This window comes from Lithobates pipiens, unplaced genomic scaffold, assembly GCF_037356315.1.
Source record: "Lithobates pipiens isolate NorthernLeopardFrog02 unplaced genomic scaffold, aLitPip1_a1.2 Scaffold_22, whole genome shotgun sequence".
NCBI classification, from domain to species: Eukaryota; Metazoa; Chordata; class Amphibia; order Anura; family Ranidae; genus Lithobates; species Lithobates pipiens.
In genome coordinates this window covers 332722023-332749150 of record NW_027507784.1, presented here as the reverse complement: position 1 = coordinate 332749150, position 27128 = coordinate 332722023, and the positions used below count along the sequence as shown (strand labels likewise).

The 27128-nt window shown below is 43.3% G+C and overlaps 1 protein-coding gene across 1 annotated transcript in view; it reads left to right on the top strand.

Annotated features, from left to right (window-relative positions):
- Window positions 1–27128, top strand: part of XRCC5 (X-ray repair cross complementing 5) — a 126783-nt gene that overhangs the window by 38032 nt on the left and 61623 nt on the right. Inside the window, exons 9-13 of the mRNA XM_077449650.1 lie at window positions 4202–4314; window positions 7517–7579; window positions 9413–9550; window positions 11547–11637; window positions 25912–26039. Coding sequence (XP_077305776.1) covers window positions 4202–4314; window positions 7517–7579; window positions 9413–9550; window positions 11547–11637; window positions 25912–26039 — 533 coding nt within the window. The remainder of the gene's footprint in view (window positions 1–4201; window positions 4315–7516; window positions 7580–9412; window positions 9551–11546; window positions 11638–25911; window positions 26040–27128) is intronic.

Here is a 27128-nt window from a genome sequence, read left to right as displayed (position 1 = left end):
AGGGGGGAGGGGGGTGGAGATACCTGTCAAAGACAGGTATTTACACCCACTTACGGGCATAGACTCCCGTGGGAGTCTATGTCATTTCCTGTCCTGCCGCGCTGTCTGCTGGGACACACACGGGTCCCAGTGACAGCGTGGAGAATTCCTATTGCGCTGCGCGACTCGCGCATGCGCAGTAGGGAACCGGGAAGTGAAGCCGATTCGCTTCACTTCCTGATTCCCTCACCTAGAATGGTGACTACAGCAGCCGAGAGCCGAGCGATCGATCGGCCTCGGCTGCCGGCATCGCTGGAACCCGGGACAGGTGAGTGTCCATTTATTAAAAGTCAGCAGCTGTAGTATTTATAGCTGCTGGCTTTTAATATTTTTTTTTTTGGTGGAATCCCTCTTTAAGTACTGTGCAAGTGTACAAATCAACACTGCCTCAAATTTGTGGCAAGTCATCCTTGCTATCTGGCTATAACCCTACCTTACTTTATCCAAAATGAAAAAAATAATGTTGTGTCTATAGTTTTACTCAGGCCTGGTGCAAGCATTTTTGACAGCCTAGGCGAAACCTAAATTTTTTCCATCCCCATTGGCTTCACCCCTGACTCCACTCCCTTTGCCCTGCCCATATGACAGGAGGTGGCACTATACAGGAAGCGTCGACTCTGCTTCCTCTAGCGCTGGCTCCAGTTCTGAGCTGTGCCTCTAATTACACTACCGGCCAGACGGAGCAGCTGCCTGAGACTGAGTTAGTTACATGCTGCAGCCTGCAGAGCATGCAGACGCGGAAGGAAATCAGTGGCCGGGCGCCTCTTGGCACCAGTGCTCCCTAGGCGGCTGCCTAGTTTGCCTAGTGGTAGCACTGGCCCTGGTTTTACTTTAATGTGTATGGGCCACATTTAGAAGCTCCAGTATGTTTCACTTATCCTGTCTTTGAATATTATTACCTCAGATTCACACAACCTCCACCCAGGATTCACCTTTAAAGTGGTTGTATACTCAGTTTTTTAACTTTTACCTACAGGAAAGCCTATAATAAGGCTTACCTGTAGGTATGCGGCGCTGACTGCAGCGGCGCATGCGCACAAGGGGATTCCCGGCCTGAAAATCCGGCAGTGGCCGACCGGCCGGAATGAAATCTCCCGCGCGCATGCGCGGGAGTGACGATATCTCGGCTCCGGCCACTCACAGCGCCGGAGCCGCGATACCCGGAAGAAACGCAGAGGGAGCATGTCAGCTCCCTCGGCGTGGATCAGGCCAGATGTCAGGGCCTCGTTCTAAGGTATTTCATAATGAGCTAGTATGCGGTGCATACTAGCTCATTATGCCTTTTCCTTTGCAGGTGTTAAAAAAAAATAAAAAAAAATCTGCGGGTTTACTACCGCTTTAAAGGGTAGTTTAAAAAATATAACTTTTTATGCAGGTAAAGGGCGCTTATAGATAAAAACCATCTGTGCAGCTTTGTTTAACCACTTCCGACCGCTCCCACCGTGATTATACATCGGCACTTTGAAGAGGAATATCGTTATGGCAGCAGCTAGCTGCCATAACTCCGGTATTCTCTTCTTCAGCAGGCAGTCCGCTTCAAGATAAAAATGGTTTCTGCAGCGCATTCAATGCAAGATCACTTTTATCGGCGATGGGAGGGGGGCCTCCCGCCGCGCTCCGGTGCCCTCCACTGCTTACTGGAGCCATCTGCAGCGGCGGAGGCAATCGGATGTTGTCTCTTCCTGGGTATGGAGACGAGTGAGGGGAAGATGGCCCCCACCCGTCTGCATATCATTGCAGGGCGGAAGCGACTTCAAAACATCACTTCCGTCCATAGCTCTTAAAGGGCCATTTTTTTGGGGCTTTTTTTTTTAAATGACAACATTTTTTAATATTTTTTTTTTTTCTTGATTGCATTGTAGTGTAAATAGATCTGAGGTCTTTTGGACCCCAGATCTCATATTTAAGAGGTCTTGTCATGCTTTTTTCTATAATAAGGGATGTTTACATTCCTTTATTGTAATAGGAATAAAAGTAACACAATTTTTTTTTTTTAAACGTTGTAAAAATAAAAGGTAAAATAAATAAGAAAAAATTTATTTTTTAAATGCGTCCTGTCCCGCTGAGCTAGCGTGCAGAAGCGAACGCATATGTTAGTAGTGCCCCCATATGAAAACAGTGTTCAAACCACACATGTGAGGTATCGCCGCGATCGGTAGAGCGAGAGCACTAATTCTAACCCCAGACCTCCTCTGTAACGCAAAACATGCAACCTGTAGAATTTTTTAAATGTCGCCTGTGGAGATTCGTAAAGGTAAAAGTTTGTTGCCATTCCACAAGCGGGCGCAATTTTGAAGCGTGACATGTTGGGTATCAATTTACTCGGCATTACATTATCATTCACAATATTTAAAAAAATTGGGCTAACTTTACTGTTGTCTTATTTTTTTATTCAAAAATGTTTTTCTTTAAAAAAAAAAAAAAAAAAAAAGTGCACTTGTAAGACCGCTGTGCAAATATGGTGTGACAGAAAGTTTCTGCAACGACTACCATTTTATGCTCTAGGGTGTTAGGAAATTTTTTTTATAATGTTTGGGGGTTATAAGTAATTTTCTAGCAAAAGAAAAAAACAGTTTTTAACTTGTAAACAACACATCTAAAAAAAGGCCCGGTCCTTAAAGAGGAGGGCCGGTTAAAATAAAAAATAAAATAAAAAGTCAGCAGCTGCAAACACTGCAGTTGCTGACTTAATAAACACACTCACCTGTCCAGGGTGCCCGCGATGTCAGCCGCCCAAGGCCGACCCGTCCCTCGGCTCTCGGGTCCCGGCGCCGCCATTCCCTGTAAGGGAAACAGGCAGTGGAGCCTTATGGCTTCACTGCCCGTTTCCTACTGCGCATGCGCGAGTCCCGCAGCTACTGCGCATGCGCGAGTCCCGCAGCGCTTTCCGAATGGGACGCGCTGTGTTCTGGAACACACAGTTCCCAGAACACAGCGCGACTCATTACCCAGAAGACGCCGCGACGAAGACAGAAGATCTCCGCGGAGGAGGAAGAGGAAGATTAGGATAAAGTGCCTAGCAACAGGCATTTCTGGTAAGTAAAAAAAAAAATTTTTTTTCATTTTTTTTTTTTTAGATTTTTTTCTAATTTTTAAAATGTTTTTGTTTTTCAGGGTGGCCCTCCACTTTAAGTGGTTCAGATTAAAAACCTTCTGCCTTTTCAACACATTTAAGCTGCACAGATGGTTTTTATCTACAGGCGACCATTTCCTGTATAGGCAGTTTTGGGGAAAAGGTGAACTAGCCCTTTAAACTTGAGCAGAAAGAGTTTTGTGTTTTCTGGATTAGCTGACACGGTTATCTCGTTAATTGAGAACTATGCCGATTGGTCCCCAGTCATTAGCTGAGACCAGGAGTTATCTATGACAGCATGCTTTCATAGTGTGGAGTGTGCAGAGCTGAGCATTTTATTGCCATGGATGACTTATGCCCGAGATAGTTAAAGTGACCCAGTCACAGGGGAAGTACGGGGGCTTCCATTGCGGGCCTGTTGAAGAAAATGCTAACTGCCTGGCTGTGTTTGGCTTAACCACTTCCCATCCAGTCTGTTGTAATAACACGGCTGGGGTGGGTTCTTTGTTATTCCGGGTGTATATTATATGACATCCTCCCACTTGCGCGTCCTAGGGGCAGTGCAGCGCTGTGATCTGTGACCAGCTGTGGTCCACCACACACAGTGGAACACAGACCATTGTACCAGGCTGCTGTGTGTAGTCTTGGTACCTTGTGATCGCTGTGACCAATCCCAGAGAACACGTCAGTTGTAAACGAGGACTCTGCCATTGATAGCCATAGTATACTATTGTGATGTCTGTGATTGGGCACAGTAATCCCATGGTACAGGGCCAATGACAGTGGTCCTGTACCATGTGATAAATATGGTCAGTCTCAGCTATCACAATAGTTTGCAATGGCATATGAATGGATCCCATTCACAGTGTAAAAATGATTGCTTATATAGTGACCATCACTGTAATTAGCAATCATCATGTAAAAAAAAAAAAAAAAAATCTTTTTAAACGTCCAATAATCCAGTATTTGGCACAGTTTTTGCTGACCAATGTTGTAATGTCCAGACTGCCAGATACCAAATGACCAGAACTGTGGCAGTTGTCCTCCAGAGGGATGATCATAACAGGATTTACCTTTCTTCTCTGTCAGGGTTCCGTTATGGAAGTGATATAATACCGTTTTCCAAAGTGGATCAAGAACAGATGAAATACAAGACAGAGTCCAAATGTTTCACAGTTCTGGGCTTCACTAAGTCATCACAGGTAATGCACACGTCTAGTCACTAGGGGTGTGGAATTTAATCGCTGCATCGTGATTCAGGTGTCCCCGATGCGGCTTCCATGCATGCTACCCGAAAAATTGATGTCGGGTGACGTCATCCCGACTTGCCCAGCCCCTCCCGGAAGAGCGATCCGAGCGTGTCTGTCAAAATAACTTTTGTAATAAATGCAGCGTTATAATCTATTAAGTGGCCACCGCTGTATGTGTTTTTTTTTTTTTTATATATGCAGCTTCATGCCTCATGTCTTAGTGTGTATAACTGTATATGCCGCTCATGTGACTGCTCGGTCCGGCCCACCTCTCTCTTCTCACATCTCTCCTGACGCCAGCCCCTCCTGCCTCTCTTCTGATCTGATAGCTACAGTCGGTGGGCGGGGCTGAGAACTCCCATTGATGTCAGGAGAGAGGTGGGCCGGACCGAGCAGTCACATGCGCGGCATATACAGTTATACACACAATAAGAAATTTGGTATATATATATATATATATATATATATATATATATATATATATATATATATATATATATTTTAAAACGCACATACAGCGGGGGGCATTAGATCGATAGATTATAGCTTTGCATTTATTACTACACAGGTATTTTAGCAGCAGTATGTAGAGTACAAATGTGTTTGTACTCTACTTACAATGGCTCCTACACGTGCTATGTGCTGACATTCTCCCCCAACCCCCCTGTTTGTAGTGTGCTGGAAGGTGCAAATGGGGGAGCCCAGAGAAATGTCAGCACGGAGGCAGTACAGGGAACTTCACAGGGCTGTTTGTCAGTTGTGGATTCTAATCCCTCCAGACCTCCCAGCAGCTGTGTGTTCCACGCGTTTTTTAGTTTATTTTAAGTCAGCAGCTACAAAAAGTGTAGCTGCTGACTTTTAATAAACACTCACCGGTCCAGCGATGCGGCCACACAGGGCCCTGCTTCTCTCCTCCGTGCCATCATATCTACTGTGGGCGGTGAAACCCGGCCGTGACAGCTTACGTCTTCACAGTCGGGCACGCACTGCACTCTGCCATTGGCCAGCCAATCTTCTGGGACCTGTCTTGTATCCCAGAAGATCCCTGGCAAGGAGGGGCCGTCTAAGGCGAGAGGAGGAGTCACCTAGGCGACTGGGACAGGAAGTCCCACTAAAAAGAGGACATAAACTCCCCCCCATAAAAATGACACGCCAAGTGTGGCATGTCAGGGGGCGAGGAGTGCTTAAAGTGGAAGTTGCACTTTTGGGTGGAACTCCGCTTTAAAGGAGTGAGGTTATTTTTAATTCAAAGAAAGGGTTCCAGTAAATTTTTTGTTTATTAAAAGTCAGCAGCTACAAAAAAAGTTTATCTTCTGACTTTTAATAAAAAGACACTCACCTGTCCCACAATCCAGTGACGTGGCCACCTAAACCCTCCCTTCTCTCCCCTGCCTGTCCACGGCGCTGACAATGCCACTGTAGGCATCCGGCTGTGACAGCTTGCAGCTTCACAGCCAGGTGCGCATGTCTCACTGCACTGTCCTGCATAGCTGGGCAATCTTCTGGGACCTGTGATGTGTCCCAGACGATTGCAGGGAGGTAGGGCCGCCTAGGCAGCCCAAGCGGAAGTGGGAGCGCATCAGTAATCGTGATGCATCGCAGAATCGAATCGTTGACCAGATAATCATAATCGCGCACCCCTACTGGTCACATGACGGCGACACTTGAGGATATTTGCACAAAAAAAAAAAAAAGTGCTTATGTTTTATTGTTTTCTGAAAATGAGCACATTTGTGCAGCTTTATTACTGTGTTCCGCAAGCCATTTAGATCACCATTGCTTGCCTTTGAAGCTCTCTGATTAGTTTCAGAGACTGCGGGGGGCAGAACTTGAAGTGAAACTTCATTATTTACTTGAAGACCCGCCTTTTTCTGGCATTTTATTGTTTACAAGTTTAAATCAGTATTTTTTGCTTTAAAATTACTTATAACTCCCAAACATTATAAAAATATTTTTGTGGCAGAGACCCTAAGGAATAAAATGGCGATCACTGCAATTTTTTTATGACACACGGTATTTGCGCAATTTTTTGGGAAAAAATACACTTTAATTAAAAACAAAACAGTAGTTACCCCAATTTTTTTTTTCTATAATGTTAAAGATGATGTTAGGCTGAGTAAATAAATACCTAACATGTCATGCTTTAAAATGGTGGAATGATGCCAAACCTTAGTATTTAAAAATCTCCATATGCTACGCTTTAAAATTCTTTACAGCTAACCAGTTGTGACGGGAGGGCCCATGGAACCAAGAATCCCTTGGAAAGGTTGGGAAACCCATGTTTCAGCTCCCCATACACCTCTTGTGTCTAAGTCACCCTGTGCCATCTTGACACAAGGTCACTGAGAAAATATATCTTGGATTACTTAAAATGGGACAGTAATATTTATCCACAATATCTCCCAGAATATATGTAAAGACTATTCTTGGTTTTATTCCAAACTCAACATGTTAGTTGAGAGAGCTGATCACATTGGCCTCTGTACAATGTAGGAGACTCCTGTTATTGTGAGAAGGTGTCCTGTGTTCATACTTATGATAATGTATAATCTACTGTGTGAAGCTTGGTGACAACAAGTCTGACCTGTAGTGAAATCCTGATTAATCATAACAATGCTCAGGAGGGCACAGAGTCACATCGGCTGCTTTAAGGGATTAGTTAATTAGCTCATGTTAATTAGGTTTCTGGTTACAGTTGTATTGTTAGAGTAATATGAGCAGGAGGGGGGACCTCCTCTTCTACTGTATATAAGACTTGTATTTTGGTTCTAATAAACAGTCTATGTTCAGCAACTATCATCTTGTTTTGGGCTTGTAAGCGATTGGATCTGATATCTATATTCAGACTGGGAGGAAGTGGTACATGATGAAAGCACTGTATGGAACGTATCGCTACACCAGTTTAGAGTTAGAGAGGAGGTTTTACACTAGAATTATTGCTCTCGCTCAACGTTTGCAGCGACACTTCACGTGTGGTTGGAATACTGTTTACATATGCGTGCACATATCCGATTGTGTGTACGAGGCTTAAGTGGCTTAGCATGTGAATTTTATTGCTCGTTGCAAATAATAAAAATAACAGTACATTATTATGTAGTAACCTGCGTCTTCTAAAATTTCCTGGTGATTATATTATGTACAACTGTATTTGCAGATCAACATGACACATTTCATGGGCAATCAGGTTTTGAAGATCTTTGCACCTCAGGATGACGATGTAAGTATTTTCATAAACTTTAGGGGTTGATTTACTAAAACTGGAGAACTCGGAATCTGATGCAGCTGTGCATGGTAGCCAGTCAGCTTCCAACCTCAGCTTGTTCAATTATGCTTTGACAATAAAACCTTGAAGCCGATTGGTTTCTATGAACAGCTGAACCAGATTTTGCACTCTCCAATTTTAGTAAATCCCCCACCCTGTGATTTCAAAGACTAAATAGAGGCTGCTTAGGCAGGCCCACACAGGGTTTGAATCTCAGCCTCCTCAGCAGGAACCAGCCAAGATTTGAACTGTTTATGGGCAGGCAGAATGTACTACGTTGATCGATTTGGGTACAACCAGCATGCAGGGTTTTACCCGCGATTATCTCTAGCGGCTGCTATAGCTGCTAGCAATAATCACTGTCTTCTCAGAGTTCAGAGTCCTGGAAGTGATGTTTTGGCCTCCACAGAGCCCTGATCCTCACCGTCATGGAGTCTGTCTGGGATGACATGAAGAGACAGAAGGATTTAAGATAGCCGACATCTTTTTTCCTTCCCTTTCCGTTCCTCTACTCTACTCTTCCTTTCCATCCCTTCTTTTCCACTTCCTTCCCCTCCCCTTCCTTTTTCCTTTTCAATCTTTACCTTTCCTTTTCCCTTTCCTTGCCCCTTTCCTTCCCCCCTTTCCTTCTTTTTCCCTTCACTTTCTCTCCCTTTCCTTTCCCTTCCTTTTTCTTTCATTTTCCCTTAACTTTCCTTGCCTCCCTTTTCCCTTCCCTTCCAATTACCTTTCTTTTCCCTTCCAATTACCTTTCTTTTCCCTTCCCTTCCATTTTCTTTTCCCTTCCCTTCCATTTTCTTTTCCCTTCCCTTCTGTTTGCCTCTCCCTGCCTTGCCTTCAGTGGTGGCCTTTTTCCTTCCTTTCCCTCTACTCTACTCTACTCTACTCTTCTTTCCCTTCCCTTCCTTTCCCCTTCCTTCCTCTTCCCTTTTCTTTCTTTTCCTTTTTCCTTTCCTTCCTCTTCCTTTTTCCTTTCCTTCTTTTTCCCTTCCCTTTTCTCTTTTTTTTTTCTATTCCTTTCCTTTCTTCCCTCCCTTTTCCCTTCCCTCCCTTTTTCCTTCCCTCCCTTTTTCCTTCCCTTCCTTTTTCCTTCCCTCCCTTTTCCCTTCCCTCCCTCTTCCCTTCCCTTCCATTTCCCTTTCTTTTTATGTCCCTTCCATTTCCTTTTGCCTTCCCTTCTCTTTGCCTTTCCTTGCCTTCAGTGGCAGCTTGTTTCCTTCCCTTTCCACTCCTCTACTCTACTCTTCCTTTCCTTCCCTTCCTTTCCCATTCCCTCCCCTCCCCTTCCTTTTCCCTTTTCAGTCTTTTCCTTTCCTTTTCCCTTTCCTTCCCCCTTTCCTTTCTCTTTCTCTTTCTCTTTCTTTTCCTTTCCTTTCCCTTTCCTTTCCTTTCCTTTCCCTTCCCTTTTCCTTTCCTTTCCCTTACCTTAGGGAAGGGAAAGAAGATCTGTGCTTAGTTCTCCAAGATGTTTGGAACAACCTACCTGCCGAGTTCCTTCAAAAACTGTGTGCAAGTCTACCTAGAATAACTGATGTTGGTTTGAAGGCAAAAGGGCGGTCACCCCAAATATTGATTGGATTTTGCTTCTCTTCATTTACTTTCCATTTTGTTAATTTTTTTAATAAAAAATAATCTATTAACAATTTTTTTTTTTTCTAAAAGAATTCTTCAGTTAAAGCATTTTTCACGCCCGTCTACAACTTTTGCACTGTACTGTTTATAGATTTATTGCTTTTGTATTCTGTTCTCTTCCTAATTGCTGTATGTCTTTTTCTCTCTGTTCATCAGTGTGCAGCTGTTGCTCTGTCTGCCCTCATCCGTGCCCTCGATCAGCTGGGGATGGTCGCCATTGTACGTTACGCCTATGATAGAAGAGCTAGCCCCCAAGTTGGAGTTGCCTTCCCTATAATCAAGGAGAAATACGAGGTATTGATCATCTCCAAGCTGGAAAATAGACATTCTTGTGATACAATTGTATTCTGACACTTTGGATATCATATTTTGCTGTGGATGCGGCTTAGATTTAGAAAAAATACTTTGTTGTCATTGTGAACAAGTTACAATTAAATTACTTATTTGGCGGCAGGAATGTGAGGGGGGCACCTAGAGGCCCAGCACATGCCTTTTGATATCTTCATGAACACCTCGGACCTCTCAAGGTCTCTTAACCACTTGCCGACCAGCCGCCACAGTTGTACTGCAATAGAATGGCACTCGCTGCTCGCCCCCCCCCCGAGTCGATGCCAGTGCCCGGCAGGCGCGATGACTGCCGGGCTCCAGCGATCGCTTGTGACACAGCGAGAACCGGAAACTCTGTGTGTGTAGATAACACCCAGCTCCCGGTTCTCTGAGGGGAGAAGAGACTGATCGTCTGTTCATACAAAGTATGAACAGCGATCTGTCATCTCCCCTACACAGTCCCCTCCCCCTTCAGTTGGAACACACATTAGGGAACACATTTAACCCCTCGAGCTCCCCCTAGGTGTTAACACCTTCCCTGCCAGTGAAATTTTTTACAGTAATCAGTGAATTTTTATAGCACTGATTGCTGTATAAATGCCAAAGGTCCCAAAAATGATCAAAAGTGTCCGCTCTGTCCGTCATATTGTCGCAGTCCTGATAATTACTAGTCACCGCCATTACTAGTAAAAAAAAGTAATAATAAAAATACAAATCTATCCCCTATTGTGTAGACACTCAAACTTTTGTGCAAACCAATGAATATACGCTTATTGTGATTTATTTTTTTTACCAAAAATATGTAGAAGAATACATATCAGCCTATACTGAGAAAAAAATTAGCTTTTTTTTAAATAAAAAAAAAAAAAAAAGGGGGATATTTATTATGGCAAAAAGTACAAAATATTGCTTTTTTTTAAAAAAAAATTGTCGCTCATTTTTTGTTTATAGTACAAAAAATAAATCAAATACAACCAAAAGAAAGCTCTATTTGTGGGGGGAAAAAAAGGACGTAAATTTTGTTTGGGTGCAACGCCGCACGACTGCGCAATTGTCAGTTAAAGCGACAGTGCCGAATCGCAAAAAATGGCGTGGTCATTCAGCAGCCAAAACAGAAAGAGTTCTGGAGCACTCCTACCTCTCACTGTCCATCTCTCAGTGTGATCGAGAACCTCTCTGTCCTATTGTGAGGTTCAGAAGGGTGGCAGGTCAGAGCTGAGGTCAAGCTTTGCATAATACAAGAATCGCTCTGGGGTCACTGGTGATTACTAGTGATCTGTGCTTGGCTGCATCTAATCACATGGTACAGGGTGCTGTGATTGGTCCAGAATGTGATAGCTGTGGGCCAATCACAGCATAGGACACACAGCTGCTATGAATGAATTCATTCATAACAGCTTTGTTGACATTGTCCTCCTCCCTCTCAGTAATGTCCTCCTCCCTCTCTCCGGTTCCCTGGCTCCCCGTGTCCTCCTTCCAGTCCCTTCTTGTCCAGGATCTGTTGGGATGGAGAGCGGAGGAAGGAGCCAGTAAATCTGTCATTTACCGGCTCCTTCCTTTTCTCAAAGAACAGAAAAAAAAAAAAAAAAGAATTGTAATAAATATTTAAAGGTGAAATTCTAAAAATAATAAAAATAAAAGAAAACACTGACACCGTCCACTCCCCCTCCCCCCCAAAAAATGAAAGCATTGTAAAAAACAAAAAATATATAAATTGTAAAAAAGTTGTAAAAAGAAATAAAATAAAAAACTACTGACATAGTCCATGCCTCATCAGTGCAGCATATTGGTGCCACTGTCGCTCGACATTGAAAAAAAGTATTGGTATTCGGTATTACTTGAAAAAAGTATTGGTACTTGTACTCCGCCCTAAGAAAGTGGTATCGGTGCAACCCTCTTACTGACCCTGATATCATTGTGCCATGTTACTGAGTGTTGGCGTTCCCTGTTTTTGTGCTTCCAGTGCCTGATTTATGTCCAGCTACCATTCATGGAAGACCTCCGGCAATATCTCTTCTCTTCACTTGAAAACAACAAGAAGTTCAAGCCAACAGGTACAGTAATTATATACAGTAATAAAATGTGGTGAAGCTGCTTAATGTTTTCCGATATTTTCTCTGCTACAGAGATTTCACAGATAATAAAATAGATGGATTCATGGTTTATACATCTTTGTCTAGTTTAGTATTTGCTGCTGAAACAAAGTATAACTAAAGGCAAAATTTTTTTGTTTTTGTTTTGGATAGAGTGGAGAGGGATTAGAACCCCTGTCAGGTTGTTATTGCTGTCTGTTACCCCATTAGAGAGATTCACCCTCCCTCTCTATTTTTCCGGTTTACCATTATCATTGAAAGGGAAAGTAAAAGAAAATCCTACATTTTGGGTGGTCCCCAGAAAAGTAATAGAGGGTAAATCTTGGGTGACCTGTGGATCCCCAAGAGATTCTCTTTGCAGGTATTTCCTCTCACTTCCTGTTTGGCTATGGGACAGGAAGTGAAGGGAAATCTCTGCAATAGGATAGAGATGGCGAAAAAAAAAAAATCTGACGGGGGTTATAACCTTACCTTATTTTATCCAAAATAAAATGAAATGTTTTGTCCATAGTTTTACTTTAAAGAAAATTTGTTCTGGGTCTTGTTTTAGGAGTTATTTAAAGTGGAATTCCACCAAAAAATGGAACTTCCGCTTTAAGTGCAGGTGACCCCCCTGACGTGCCACATTTGGCATGTAATTTTTTTGAGGGGGGGGGAGGGGATACCCTCTTTTTAGAGGCATCCAGCTCCCACTTCCTTCCGGGGCTCCGCGGCAACGGAAGGAAGTTCACCTCTCCCCCCTCCCTCCCTGCAATCTTCTGGGACATCTCTTAGGTCCCAGAAGATTGCCCGGCCATTCACAGCGCGCGGCTCATGAAGCCACAGCCAGGCGCCCACAGTAAAAATTCTGGCACCGTGGAGAGGAGGGGGAGAGGAGCGGGGCTTCGTACTCCCACATCGCTGGACCGTGGAACAGGCGAGTGTCTGATTATTAAAAGTCAGCAGCTACACTTCTTGTAGCTGCTGACTTTGAATTTTTTTGTTGTTTTTTTTTTTTCGACGGAACTCTGCCTTAACCAGTTGCCGACCGCCGCACGCCGATGTACGTCGGTACAATGGCACGGGCAGGCATAAGGACATACATGTACGCCCCTTGCCTCCCGCGGGTCGGGGGCCCGATCGGGCCCCCGCCCGGTGCCTGCGGCGGTCGGTATTCGTTCGGGAGCGATCCCGGACGAGGGGACGGCCATTCATTCATGGCCACCCCCTCGCGATCGCTCCCGACGAATAGAAATCCCCGGTGACATCACTTCCTCTCCTGTAATGTAAACACAGGAGAGGAAGTGATGTATTCTCTCCTCCGTGTCGGTATTTTTCGTTCCGACACGGAGGAGAGCGGATCAGTAAGTTGCACCAACACTCTACACACACAGTAGAACATGCCAGGCACACTCACACCCCCCCTTTACCCCCCGATCACCCCCCCCAATTACCCCTGCCCCCCAGTCACAGTGACACCAATGTCATTTTTTTTTTTTTTTTTTTTTGCATTGGTGTCATTTGTGACTGTAATAACTGTTAGGGCAGTTAGAGTTAGCCCCCTTTAGTTCTAATGTACCCCCCTAACCCCCCCAATAAAGGTTTAACCCCGTGATCACCCCCCGTCGCCAGTGTCACTAAGGCTGGGTTCACATTGCAGCGGTTTATGAGAACGAATGTGATTCGCACCGCACTGCAGTGCAAATCACATCCGATCTCTGTGCGATTCGAGTTCAGCCATTCGCCGCACCCGCCGCAAATTCGCACGGGACCCTTTTTTTGGCCCGCAGCAGAATCGGATCGCATGGGTGTTCACACCATGCGATCCGAGTTTGCAGATCGCACTGCGATATGCGAACTGATCTGGGGGTGTCAGTAACATTTCACTGACACTCCCAGCAGTTCGCATAGGGCAGTGTGAACTGCCGCCGGGAGGCATGCGATGCGGGAACCCGCCGCGGATTCGCGGCGTTTCCGCATCGCTCCAGTGTGAACCCAGCCTAATAAGCGATCATTTTTCTGATCGCTGTATTAGTGTCACAGGTGACGCTAGTTAGGCAGGTAGGTATTTAGGTTCGCCGCAGCTTTTTATAGCGCCAGGGACCCCCATATACTACCGCATAAAGCCCCCTGATTGCCCCCTAGTTAACCCTTTCACCAGTGATCACCATATAACTGTTACAGGTGACGCTGGTTGGTTAGTTATTTTTTTATAGTTTCAGGGCACCCGCCATTTATTACCTAATAAAGGTTTAACCCCCTGATCACCCGGCGGGTGTCATTTGTGACTAATAACTGTTAGGGCAGTTAGGGTTAGCCCCCTTTAGTTCTAAGGTACCCCCCTAACCCCCCCAATAAAGGTTTAACCCCGTGATCACCCCCCGTCGCCAGTGTCACTAAGGCTGGGTTCACATTGCAGCGGTTTATGAGAACGGATGTGATTCGCACCGCACTGCAGTGCAAATCACATCCGATCTCTGTGCGATTCGAGTTCAGCCATTCGCCGCACCCGCCGCAAATTCGCACGGGACCCTTTTTTTGGCCCGCAGCAGAATCGGATCGCATGGGTGTTCACACCATGCGATCCGAGTTTGCAGATCGCACTGCGATATGCGAACTGATCTGGGGGTGTCAGTAACATTTCACTGACACTCCCAGCAGTTCGCATAGGGCAGTGTGAACTGCCGCCGGGAGGCATGCGATGCGGGAACCCGCCGCGGATTCGTGGCGTTCCCGCATCGCTCCAGTGTGAACCCAGCCTAATAAGCGATCGTTTTTCTGATCGCTGTATTAGTGTCACAGGTGACGCTAGTTAGGCGGGTAGGTATTTAGGTTCGCTGCAGCTTTTTATAGCGCCAGGGACCCCCATATACTACCGCATAAAGCCCCCTAATTGCCCCCTAGTTAACCCTTTCACCAGTGATCACCATATAACTGTTACAGGTGACGCTGGTTGGTTAGTTATTTTTTTATAGTTTCAGGGCACCCGCCATTTATTACCTAGTCTCACTAGTGTACCCCTAAATTTAGGGGTGTCTACTTTCCAAAATGGGGTCATTTGGGGGGGGTTTGTGCCATCTTGGCATTTTATGGCCTTCAAAACTGTAACGCCCTTAGAAAGCCTGAAGGCGGTGCTTGGTTTTCGGGGGCCCCGTACGCGGCTAGGCTCCCAAAAAGTCCCACATATGTGGTATCCCCATACTCAGGAGAAGCAGCAGAATTTATTTTGGGGTGTCATTTCACATATGCCCATGGCATGCGTGAGCAATATATCATTTAGTGACAACTTTGTGAAAAAAAAAAAAAAAAAGTTTGTAATTTTCCCGCAACTTGTGGCAAAATATAAAATATTCCATGGACTCACCATGCCTCTCAGCAAATAGCTTGGGGTGTCTACTTTCTAAAATGGGGTCATTTGTGGGGGTTTTGTGCCATCTTGGCATTTTATGGCCTTCAAAACTGTAATAGGTAGTGAGAAGTGAACTCAAAAATTTACGCCCTTAGAAAGCCTGAAGGCGGTGCTTGGTTTTCGGGGCCCCGTACGCGGCTAGGCTCCCAAAAAGTCCCACATATGTGGTATCCCCGTACTCAGGAGAAGCAGCAGAATTTATTTTGGGGTGTCATTTCACATATGCCCATGGCATGCATGAGCAATATATCATTTAGTGACAACTTTGTTAAAAAAAAAAAAAAAAAAAAAAAGTTTGTAATTTTCCCGCAACTTGTGGCAAAATATAAAATATTCCATGAACTCAACATGCCTCTCAGCAAATAGCTTGGGGTGTCTACTTTCTAAAATGGGGTCATTTGTGGGGGTTTTGTGCCATCTTGGCATTTTATGGCCTTCAAAACTGTAATAGGTAGTGAGAAGTGAACTCAAAAATTTACGCCCTTAGAAAGCCTGAAGGCGGTGCTTGGTTTTCGGGGCCCCGTACGCGGCTAGGCTCCCAAAAAGTCCCACATATGTGGTATCCTCATACTCAGGAGAAGCAGCAGAATTTATTTTGGGGTGTCATTTCACATACGCCCATAGCATGTGTGAGCAATATATCATTTAGTGACAACTTTGTGTAAAAAAAAAAAAAAAATTTTTTTTTTGTCATTATTCAATCGCTTGAGGCAAAAAAATAAAATATTCAATGGGCTCAACATGCCTCTTATCAATTTCCTTAGGGGGTCTACTTTCCAAAATGGGGTCATTTGGGGGGGTTTTGTACTGCCCTGCCATTTTAGCACCTCAAGAAATGAGATAGGCAGTCGTAAACTAAAAGCTGCGTAAATTCCAGAAAACGTACCTTAGTTTGTAGATGTGACAACTTTTGCGCAAACCAATAAATATACAATTATTGACTTTTTTTTTACCAAAGACATGTGGCTGAATACATTTTGGCCTAAATGTATGACTAAAATAGAGTTTATTGGATTTTTCTAATAACAAAAAGTAGAAAATATCATTTTTTTTCAAAATTTGCGGTCTTTTTACGTTTATATCGCAAAAAATAAAAATCGCAGAGGCAATCAAATACCATCAAAAGAAAGCTCTATTTGTGGGAAGAAAAGGACGCAAATTTTGTTTGGGTACAACATTGCATGACCGCGCAATTACCAGTTAAAGCAGCGCAGTGCCAAAGTGTAAAAAGACCTCTGGTCATTTACCAGCAAAATGGTCCGGTCTGAAAGTGGTTAAGGGAGAAGTTTGGGGTTAATGAAAGAAAACCAACATACAGGCTCACCTTTCATGCTGCAGCATTGGTGTGACATTGTAGCTCTCCCAATACCGTTGTTCTGTCAGATTAGCGATCCCATCAGAACGGCGAACGGAAGTGACATTCCGTCAGCTGCACATGATTCCACGGGTTCGCGAATCTGACAGAACAGCGGCATCAGACATCTTACTACACCCAGCTGTGGCTTGAATTACTGACTAATTTTAGCAATAAAGTGAGAGTATATAAATGAATATAGTATATTGATATCTGTGATGCTGTTTCAATGTTTCATTTTGAAAGCCTAAAGGTTTAGAGCAGATTAATGCGGGGTGTACCAACATGGCCACTGCCACCTTCCTACTGCTGGCGTCCAGCTTCTTTCAAAATGTAACATCAAAATAGCATCACAGATGTCAATATAATATATTTATTTATATACGCTCACTTTATTGCTAAAATTACTCTGAAACTCAAGACGTAGCTGGGTGTAGTAAGATGTCCGCTGCCACCTTCTGACTGCAGGTGTTCTGTTCAGGTTAGCAAACCTGGAAGCGGTGGAGCCCATGCGCAGCTGACGGAACGTCACTTCCGTTCGCTGATCTGATGGGTTCGCTAATCTGATAGAACACCAGCTCTAAAGCTCACCATTGGCGGTTTATGTTTTTTTTTTTTTTTTTTTTTGCTCTGCCAGCGGGCCGAAGAGGAAAAAATCCCCGGAGATTCCTCCATCCATAGAAACAAGGTGAATGTAAGGAATCTCCTCCGCTGGGAATTCTTTGTAAATTCTCAAGCCATACAAATATGTTCATTTTAAAGCGGAGTGCCGGTCCCCCAAGTACATTTTTTTTTAAGACTCCACTCTAACTTGATCCACTCTGTATGCAATCTTTAGATTTCCTTTTTATTTATGTTTGAATTGAATAAAAGTACCTGGATCTCGGAAGCTGACAGGGTCCATCTCCACTGTGTGCATTTTGCACCTGCACAGTAATGCCACTGAGCGGCGCTCTTTCCTGCCAAGTCCTGACACGTTGCTATAGTGGCGTCGGCGAATGTTCCCATCAATCATTGTGAGATTTTGCCACTAGGCGATTTGCAAGGACTCTTGGGATACATGACACCACTATCTTAGACGCCCTTGCGAATCTTCTAGTGACGTAATTGCCTAGCTGGGAACTGCCAGAAGAGCAGGAGAAAGAAGATAATTAAAGATATTTCCCTTTAAAAAAAAAAATTTTATTTTTTTATTTTTTTTTTTTACACTCAGTGAAATCAATTAATAGCCGTGGGACCCACCTCAGCTTTCAGCTCAGCATCCCTTCCATGCAGTCACATCATTGTGGCAAGTTTTTTTTTTTTTTTTTTTTTTTGTTATTGTTAATGTTATTACCAAGCTTAAAACTTTACATATTTACCATACCGTCCCTCTCAGTCTAACACTCCCATCTTATCCCCCCCCCTTACCTCACCCCCCCCCCCCCCTCCTACCTATCTGTGGACCACCTTTTCCTGTTTTTCCTATTTGTGCTTTAATTTTGTCTTATTTATACCTTATTGCAGGGCTCGACAAAACCCGGGCGCCAGGTCGCATTTGCGACTAGAAATAGTGGGCTGGCGCCTGGGGCATCACAGCTGGGGGTATCCTGTCACCGCGGACCCCCCCGGCGTGATCGCGTCGGGCCGCGCCGCCGGCGGCCGGGAATTGAGGCCCCGGCTTTGAGGCCTTCTACGATCCTATGGTTCCTTCTGGAATCTGGCGCCCTCTTGTGGTGGCCGTTGGAATTACAACCAGCAATGCTAATAGGCTGGCAGGCAGGGGAAGCTCCATCTCCTTCCCTTTACTCAGAACCCCCTAAACATTATATATATATATTTTACTCTAACACCCTAGAGAATAAAATGGTGGTCGTTGCAATACTGTCTGTCACACTGTATTTGCACAGCGGACTTACAAGCGCACTTTTTTGGGGAAAATGTATTTAATAACAAAAAAAATAAGACAACAGTAAAGTTAGCCCAATTTTTTATATATTGTGAAACAATGTTACGTCGAGTAAATCGATACCCAACATGACATACTTCAAAATTGCGCCCGCTCATGGAATGGCGACAAACTTTTACCCTTAAAAATCTCCATAGGCGACGTTTAAAAAATTCTACAGGTTGCACGTTTTAAGTTACAGAGGAGGTCTGGGGCTAGAATTATTGCTCTCACTCTACCGATCGCAGCGATACCTCACATGTGTGGTTTGAACACCGCTTTCATATATGCGTTCGCTTCTGCACGCAAGCTTGGTGGGACAGGGCGTGTTTAAAATAATTTTTTTTTTCTTATTTTAACTTTTATTTTTATTTTTTTCAATGTTCTTAAAAAAAAAAAAAAAAGTGTGTCACTTTTATTCCCATTACAAGGAATGTAAAAATCCCTTGTAATAGAAAAAAGCATGACAGGTCCTCTTATATATGAGATCTGGGGTCAGAGACCTCACATCTCATATTTACACTAAAATGCAATTTAAAAAAAATTTGTCATTTGAAAAAAATAAAATGTCCCTCTAAGAGCTATGGGCAATGACTTGGAGACAGGTGAGGGGCTGGGGGCTATCTTCCCCTCACTCGTCTCCATGTCAGGCCAGGGACAGGTCCGAATCGCCGTCACGGACCTGGCTCCTAACTTTTTTAGCTGGCTCCTAGATTCCAAGCAAATTTGTCAACCCCTGCCTTATTGTATCTTATTTGTACCCATTTTAGGGCCTTATCTCCTCAGCCCCTCGGAGATGAGCCATTTCTTCCTAAAATCTAGCCAGCATTTCCACTTCTCCATAATTGGTGTATTGCTCTTCTCTTCCAGACTACCTCTCAAACACTCCATCTTATAGGTCTCTTCTACCGTATCCACCCATTCCCACATTGACGGGGCCTCCTTCTCTTGCCATTTTTTCGGTATCAATTTTTTTCCTGCGTTCCTGCGTTCGGGGACCACCGATTCCTTATATTGTCTGAGCCCGGTTCTTGTCCCGTGGAATAGCACTACCCAGGGATCAGCACTCACATCCTTATTTGTGATCTCTTTGATATAAGCTAGAATTTGGTTCCAGTACTGTTTTATTTTTGGACAGCTCCACCACAGATGTGTCATCGTACCCAACTCCCTGCATCCCCGCCAACATTCCCTGGCACTATCCACCTGAAATTTACTTTTCTTCTCTGGCGTATAGTACCATCTCGTCAAACATTTAAAACTCATTTCCGCCGTTTTAGCGTCAACCGCTGAACCGTGTACTAATTTAAATATTTTTCTTAATATCGTATTATCTAATTGTGTCCCCAATTCCCTCTCCCATTTTTTGATGTACGCAGGTACCCCCAGCTCTACTCCCTCCAACAGCGTTCCATACCATCTCGAAACAGTTTTCTTTGACGTCTTTGATATACATAGCTGTTCCAAAGAAGTTAAATCTTCCGCTGTTCTAATCCGTGGAGGAAGCTTTTTTATAAAACTAGAGAGCTGCGCGTACCTCCATCCATCTATTATCATCATCCCTTTTTTTTGTGCCAACTCGTGATATGGTGCTAAACCCTCCCTTTTCATTACGTCTTTTAATTGTACCTCCTCCTTAACCCAATTCCCTCCAATCTCCTGACACCCAGGTAAAAAATAATTGTTGTTTTTTAATGCTATAAGTGGTGAATTGTATTTCCCATTAAATTGCCTATATATCTTATCCCATATCGGCAAAGTGTTTCGTGTAATATTATTCCCTTCCAAGAATACACTTCTCTCGTGTGGGGGATTCCAAATTTGCTTCTCCAATTGTGCTCTGCATATTTCGTGTTCCAATCTAACCCATCTTTTCTCTGTGTTATCCCTTTTACTCCATTCACTCACTCTGGACACTACAACTGCTTCATAATAAGTCTGCGTGTCTGGCATTGCTACTCCACCCCTATTCTTTGGTTGTCGAAGTGTCGCGAAGGCCACCCTAGCTTTTTTGTTTTTCCACACAAATTTCATTAGGATAGTTTTTAATTTTGACAAGTAAACATTGGGCAATGGTATTGGGAGCATCTGAAACCTATATAAGATCTTGGGGAATATTATCATCTTTAACGAGTTTATTCTCCCCAGCCACGATAGTGGTCTATAACTACACCTTTTACATTCTGCCTGTATCTCATCCAGTAGCGGGATGTAATTGCAGCGGTACATTTTCCTCTCTGTTTTTGACAGCTTTATCCCTAGATATTTAAGTTCACTCCTCCACGGGAATTTCCATTCCTGTTGCATACTTTGTACCTCTCGCTTGTTTACATTGATGTTCATTATCTCCGATTTCGACCTATTTATTTTAAAGTTTGAAACCTCTCTGTACTGGTCTAATAAATTTAGTAATTTTGGCATGGATGTCTTGGGGTTATTTAGGTACAATAATATATCGTCCGCAAAAGCGGAATATTTATATTCTACTTTTTCCACTTTTACTCCTTCTATTTCTGATTTTTCCCTTATTGCTGCTAGGAGTGGTTCTAGGGAGAGCACAAACAGCAGGGGTGATAACGGGCACCCCTGCCTTGTACCCCTCTCCATCTCAAAAGACGCTGACTCAAACCCATTAACTTTTATGCATGTCTTTGGATGATCGTACAACACCCTCACCCTCTGTATCATCTTCGGTCCTAACCCCATCCCCTCCATCGTCTTGAACATGAACCCCCAGTCTACTCTGTCAAAGGCTTTCTGCGCATTCAGCGACAGAAGCAGACTGGGGGTTCCACCCTGTCGCATCTTCTGTAGCAGGAGAAGTGTCTTTATTCCGTTGTCCTTTCCCTCCCGGCCTCCTATAAATCCTGTCTGGTCTGGGTGGACCAGTGTTTAGATCCTTCATTCGCTCTGCTAATACTTTGGCGTATAGTTTTGTATCTGCGTTTAACAGCGAGATCGGCCTATAGCTGGTACACTGTGCTGGATCTTTACCTTCTTTCTGGATTAATGTAATTGTTGCCGTTAGGTCTTCTTTACTCATTCTATACTCTTCTCCTAGACCATTCATATAACTACAAAGTTTGGGAACAAGAGCCTCTCTAAATGTTTTGTAATAAAATGTTGTGAAACCGTCTGGTCCCGGGGATTTTCCTGGGGCTGATTTTAGAAGTGCTCTAACTATTTCTTCTTCCGATACTGACCTTTCGAGCATCTCCCTCTCGATGGGGCTAATTTTAGTCAGTGTAATTTTTCCCAAAAATTCCCTGATCTTCTTCTCTTTTTCCCCATTTTTTACTCCCATATTGCTATCTGTAAATATCCCCTCGAAGTATAATCTGAAGGTTTCCGCTATATCCTTGGTAGTAAACAACATATTACCATTTTTATTCTGAATTTTCCCAATAAAATTTTTCCCTTTTTTCTTTTTTAACATTCTAGCTAGAAACTTACTTGATTTATCTCCCCATGTATACCGTTCCTTGGCCAACCCTTTAAACGCCATCTTGGTTTCTTGGTCTAGAAGGTCCTTCAACTCAACCCTTGCAGTTAATAACTTTTTATGTACCAAATCTTTTTGTTTCAATCCTTTTTTGTGGTCCTGTTCCAAACAGTGTATCTCTCTCATTAAATTATAGATTTTTTCGGCTCTCATTTTTTTCTTTTTAGATCCCATAGATATCAGTATTCCCCTTATATAGGCTTTGTGCGCATCCCACAACGTGTGGCCTTTAATTTCCTCTGTATCATTATATGTAAAATATTGTTCAATTTCACTCGCGATTTTTATCCTATCCTCCTCCCCAAGCAACAACTCTTCATTCATCCGCCATATAGAGGGATTTCTCCCAATCCTTGAGATATTCATGCATAGTTTTACTGGAGCATGGTCCGAGAGGGTCATAACTTCTATACCCGTATCCGTCACATATTCCAACAGCCCATGGTCTATGAATATGTAATCGATACGTGAATACATCCCATGGACTGCTGAATAAAAAGAGTAGTCGCGTACCTGAGGGTTCTTTACTCTCCATATATCCACTAGTTGATTATTATATAGCTTTTGTAATATGTTTTTTTGTGCAGCGCTTCTCACCTTCTTTACCTCCGATGAACTATCTACTTCCGGATTGAGGCCGAAGTTCATATCTCCCATCATAATTACATATCCTTTTTTGAAATTCATAAATGTATTTAATATCTTATTTAAAAAGCTGATTGGATTGCTATTGGGGGCATATATATTTACTAAAGTACATTCCAATTCTTCCAATGTACCCTTTAGAAACAGATGTCTTCCCTCTGCATCACACATTTTTTCACTTAGCTGAAATCTTGTTCTTTTAGAGAACCCTATCGCTACCCCTCTGCTTCTGGCCGATATTGTATCACTATAATACCAGACCGGGTAGTTATTGGAGTATAGTCTTATGTTTGACGCGAGGGAGATATGAGTCTCCTGGAGAGATATGACATCGGCCTCATACCGTTTCAGCTCTGCTAAGATCTTGTGTCTTTTTATTGGGGTATTCATGCCCTTGACGTTGTAGGACATGAATTTCATGCCGTCTGTTTTGTTGTTACCCATCTATTTATCCTGTCACTCCCCTGCCCTACACGGGTACTTTCTATCTTGTTTACTTGGGTGGTCCACTTCTTTTTTTCCTCCCTATCCCCTCTTTCCCCTATACTTTCCCTCCCTAACCTTACACCTCCCCCCCCCCCCCCCACCCTCGCCTCCCACCCCAAGCCCCCCCCCCCCCCACTACATTGAACCTATTGTTTCTTCTTGCCAACCCGGAAGTGCAGGAGGGCATACTCCCAATTTCTCGCAAAATTCTTTCAGATCTTCCGGAAAGCTCAGCTTCGCCGATTTACCATCTTTGTTCCCTATTAGACAAGCGGGAAAACCCCATCTATATTTAATGTTCTGAACTTGCAGTTCCACTAACAGGGGTTTCAAAAGTTTTTTCCTATATTTTTAAATAATATTTAGCAGATATCCTAGTGAATAAAATGGCGGTCGTTGGAATTTTTTTATGTCACATGGTATTTGCGTAGCAATTTTATCAAACGCGATTTTGTTTGGAAAAAATACACGTTAACGGATGTTAATGCAAAAAAAAATACAATATTTATAACCCTATTTTTTGGTGAAGTATAAAAGATGAGGTTACACTGAGTAAATAGATACCTAACATGTCACACTTCAGAATAGCAAACACTCGTGGATTGGAGCAAAAGTACAGTACTTAAAAATCTCCATAGGCGACGCTTTACATTTTTTTTACAGGTTAACAGTTTAGAGTTACAGAGGTGGTCTAGCACTAAAGTTATTGCTCTAGCTATGTTTGTGGTAATATCTCACAGCCAACGTCGTTTACTTATGCGGGAGCGACCTATGTATGCATTTGCTTCTGCATGCGAGGGGACAGGGCGCTTTCATTTATTTTATTTTTTTTACACTGTCTCTTTAACCTCCCTGGCGGGATGATTCATTCTGGTTTTAGGTGCTGAAAGCGGTACAATTATTTTGCATGGAAATTTGCCGTTTTATATTGTAGTCCTGTAATTCTTAGGAATAACTCTTAAATCTGTTCAAACCAGAGTCTAGCAGACATCCCGGGTATGATAAAGTTTATAATATAATAATAATAAAAATTATTCAATAATGTAATCAAACCCAAAAACACTGAAATTTGCTCATTTGCAGAATTGTCGCTGTCATTAGATTTAGTGTTTGATGACGAATTTCCCCACAAATCGCTATCGCTCAATTCTGCAAGTGATTCTAATTTATTATCGCTGTTTGCTAGCTGGTCTAAAATCACTTTTGACATAACGGGACACTTTTTGGTTGCTATGGACAATCTCCAAATTCCAGGCAGAAAAAACAGTATTTATAATATAAAAGTGCATGCAGGGCACTGCACAGACCACTAGGGACAAAGGGGGTGTGTAATTTTTTTTTATACAGTACTGTAATCTGTAAGATTACAGTACTGTGTGTGTTTTGTGTCTTTTTACTTTTTTGAATTTGGCGCCGATCTCCGCTCCCGTGCGCCGTAACGTTGCAGTGAACGGAGCTCGGTGGTATTCAGGCACTGTGAATCGAGTGGAGGACGGCTCGATCACACAGCGCGGAGGACATCGCTGGATCCAGGGGACTAGGTAAATAACTCTCCCTGTATCCAGCGATGCGATCCTGAGTCTGGCTCTGAGTTACCACTTATGATGGTAAAATCCTAACTCGAGCCAGACTCGGGATTACCGCCAGGGAGGTTAATGTTTTATTATTTTTTGATCACTTTTATTACTATTACAAGAAATGTAAACATCCCTTGTAATAGGGATAAGGCATGACAGGTCCTCTTTATGGAGACATCTGGGGTCAATAAGACCCCAAATATCTCCTCTACCCTGGAAAGCATGAGATAAAAAAAAAAAAACATTGCGCTCTGCTGGAAAATATTACAATATTTACATCTGCCAGAGCCAGAAGTGATGTCGCTGCTTCCGGCCTCCCAGAATCATAGTACTGGCCGCAGACCAGCTCTATGGTAATCCGGCATCAGATTTCCGGTTCGCCGATCGCACAGGAGAGCCTGGAGAGGCACCGCTGGGCTGGGGGGGAATGTCCCCTCCCACTGACTGTAATAGCAATCCAGGCTAATCCATAGCTAATCAGCCGCTAGGATGGCTTTGACAAGAGAGGGAATCGCTGGCTGAAAACAGATATCTGGATGATGCCTGTAGCTGCCGGCATCATCCAGATATCACCATTTCACTCTTAAGGACTTCATATTGAAATAGATAAGAACTACAATCTAGTTCAAGGTTATCTGCTGCTGTTTCTAATTAAAAAGTATAAATGTGCATGCACATTAGAAGTAAACACTCTCTGAGACACGTTCAGCTCGGTTACCTCTAACTTCTGGTTTATTTCTGGGCGGTGTCAATATTTTATACAGAAAGATACGTCATTGCTATGTCAGTCTAATAGGTACATCTCATTGGCTAAAATACAAGAGAAATGGATAAACTTGATGCTTGAAGGTTGATTGAAGCTGGTTCTGTTATCTCATATGCATTCTTCTAACATGTGGGCTGTAGGGTACAGACGCCATCTTTAGCTCCAAACAGAGAGTCAATCTGTATACTACATAATAAGTAAGGGGTTGCATAGTAACATGTATACACATAAGCAAATAGACATTTGCTGATTATCATTATGTACATTACATTCCTTCACAATATGATGGCCTTCCTATGGGAAGTGGTTAATACTACCTCCCTAGCTGCACATACGCCATTACTTTTGCTCCTCTGCCATCCATTCAGTTGCCGGGAGTGAGGAAAGACAGCCCTGTGCAAGCTCAAGCCAGATGTCCAGATGGTGCTTACAGGGGGGTTGATTGTCTCCCACCCCCATATTTGCTTTAAATGATGGAGTCAAGGATCTTCAAGTTGTAGTAGTTACCCGAGGTACTTAGTATATATGTTACTGTCTATTCCTCCTGCACTGTGGTGGTAAGATGCTCATTGTCTGATCCTAACACGCAGGTGACCAGCTCTCCGCAGTGGACTCTCTGATTGACAGCATGAGTTTGGTGTCTGATGATGGAGAGGATTTGGAAGATTTGTTCAAACCCAGCAAAATCCCTAACCCCCAGTTCCAGAGGCTGTTCCAGGTAAGAGATTGTCCTAAGGTGCTGACACTGTACTGTGGGGGCAGCCAATTCACTCGGGACTTAAAGGAACTTCATTGCAAATGTAGGTTGACCCCGTGGGTAGCAAATAATGTGTACAGCAGAAGGGGGGAGGGGGATACTTTCCCTGGATTGACAGCTCCTGCTAGATCATGCTAAGCTCAGTTGGATGGAGGTTTGTCAGCAAGACTCCCCAGGGAACTTTAGGCACACCGTGTGTCAGCACAGCATCCTGTATCTCTTAATTATAGGCTGCAAACTGACTACACCAGCACTGATCTATTTTTGTGCTTAAAGTGATACTATTTAATTTACATTGTCAATTCTATTTCTGTATATGGATGTTGGCCCAGTAATGATTTAATTAACCACTTAAGGACCGGAAGGATTTACCCCTTTTGCGATATGGCCCTGCGTTCCATTAACTGACAATTGCGCAGTCGTACGACTTTTTACCCAAACAAAATTTATGTCTTTTTTTTCCCCCCTACAAATAGAGTTTTCTTTTGGTGGTATTTAATCACCTCTGCTTTTTTAATTATTTTGCGCAATTAACAAAAAAAGAGCGACAATTATGAAGAAAGGGTAATCTTTTTTACTTTTTTTGGTATAATGAATATCCCCCTCCCCCCCAAAAAAAAACAAACAATTCACCAGTTTAGGCCAATGTGTATTCTACATATTTTTGGTAAAACAAATCACATTAAGCGTATATTGATTGGTTTGCCCAAAAGTTATACCGTCTACACAATAGGGAATAGATTTATGTCATTTTTTATTATTATTGTTTTTTTTAACTAGTAATGGCAGTGATCAGCGATTTTTGGCGGGACTGCGACATTGCGGCGGACAAATCCAGACACTTTTGACACTTTTTTTTTGGGAACAGTGACATTTATACAGCGATCTGTGCTATAAAAATGCACTGTTACTGTATATTACTGTATAAATGACACTGGCAGGGAAGGGGTTAACATCAGGGGAGATCAAAGGGTTAAATGTTCCCTGGGGAGGTGTTTCTAACTGTGGGGGGAGGGGACTGACAGGGAGTAGAGAGAGATCACTGTTCCT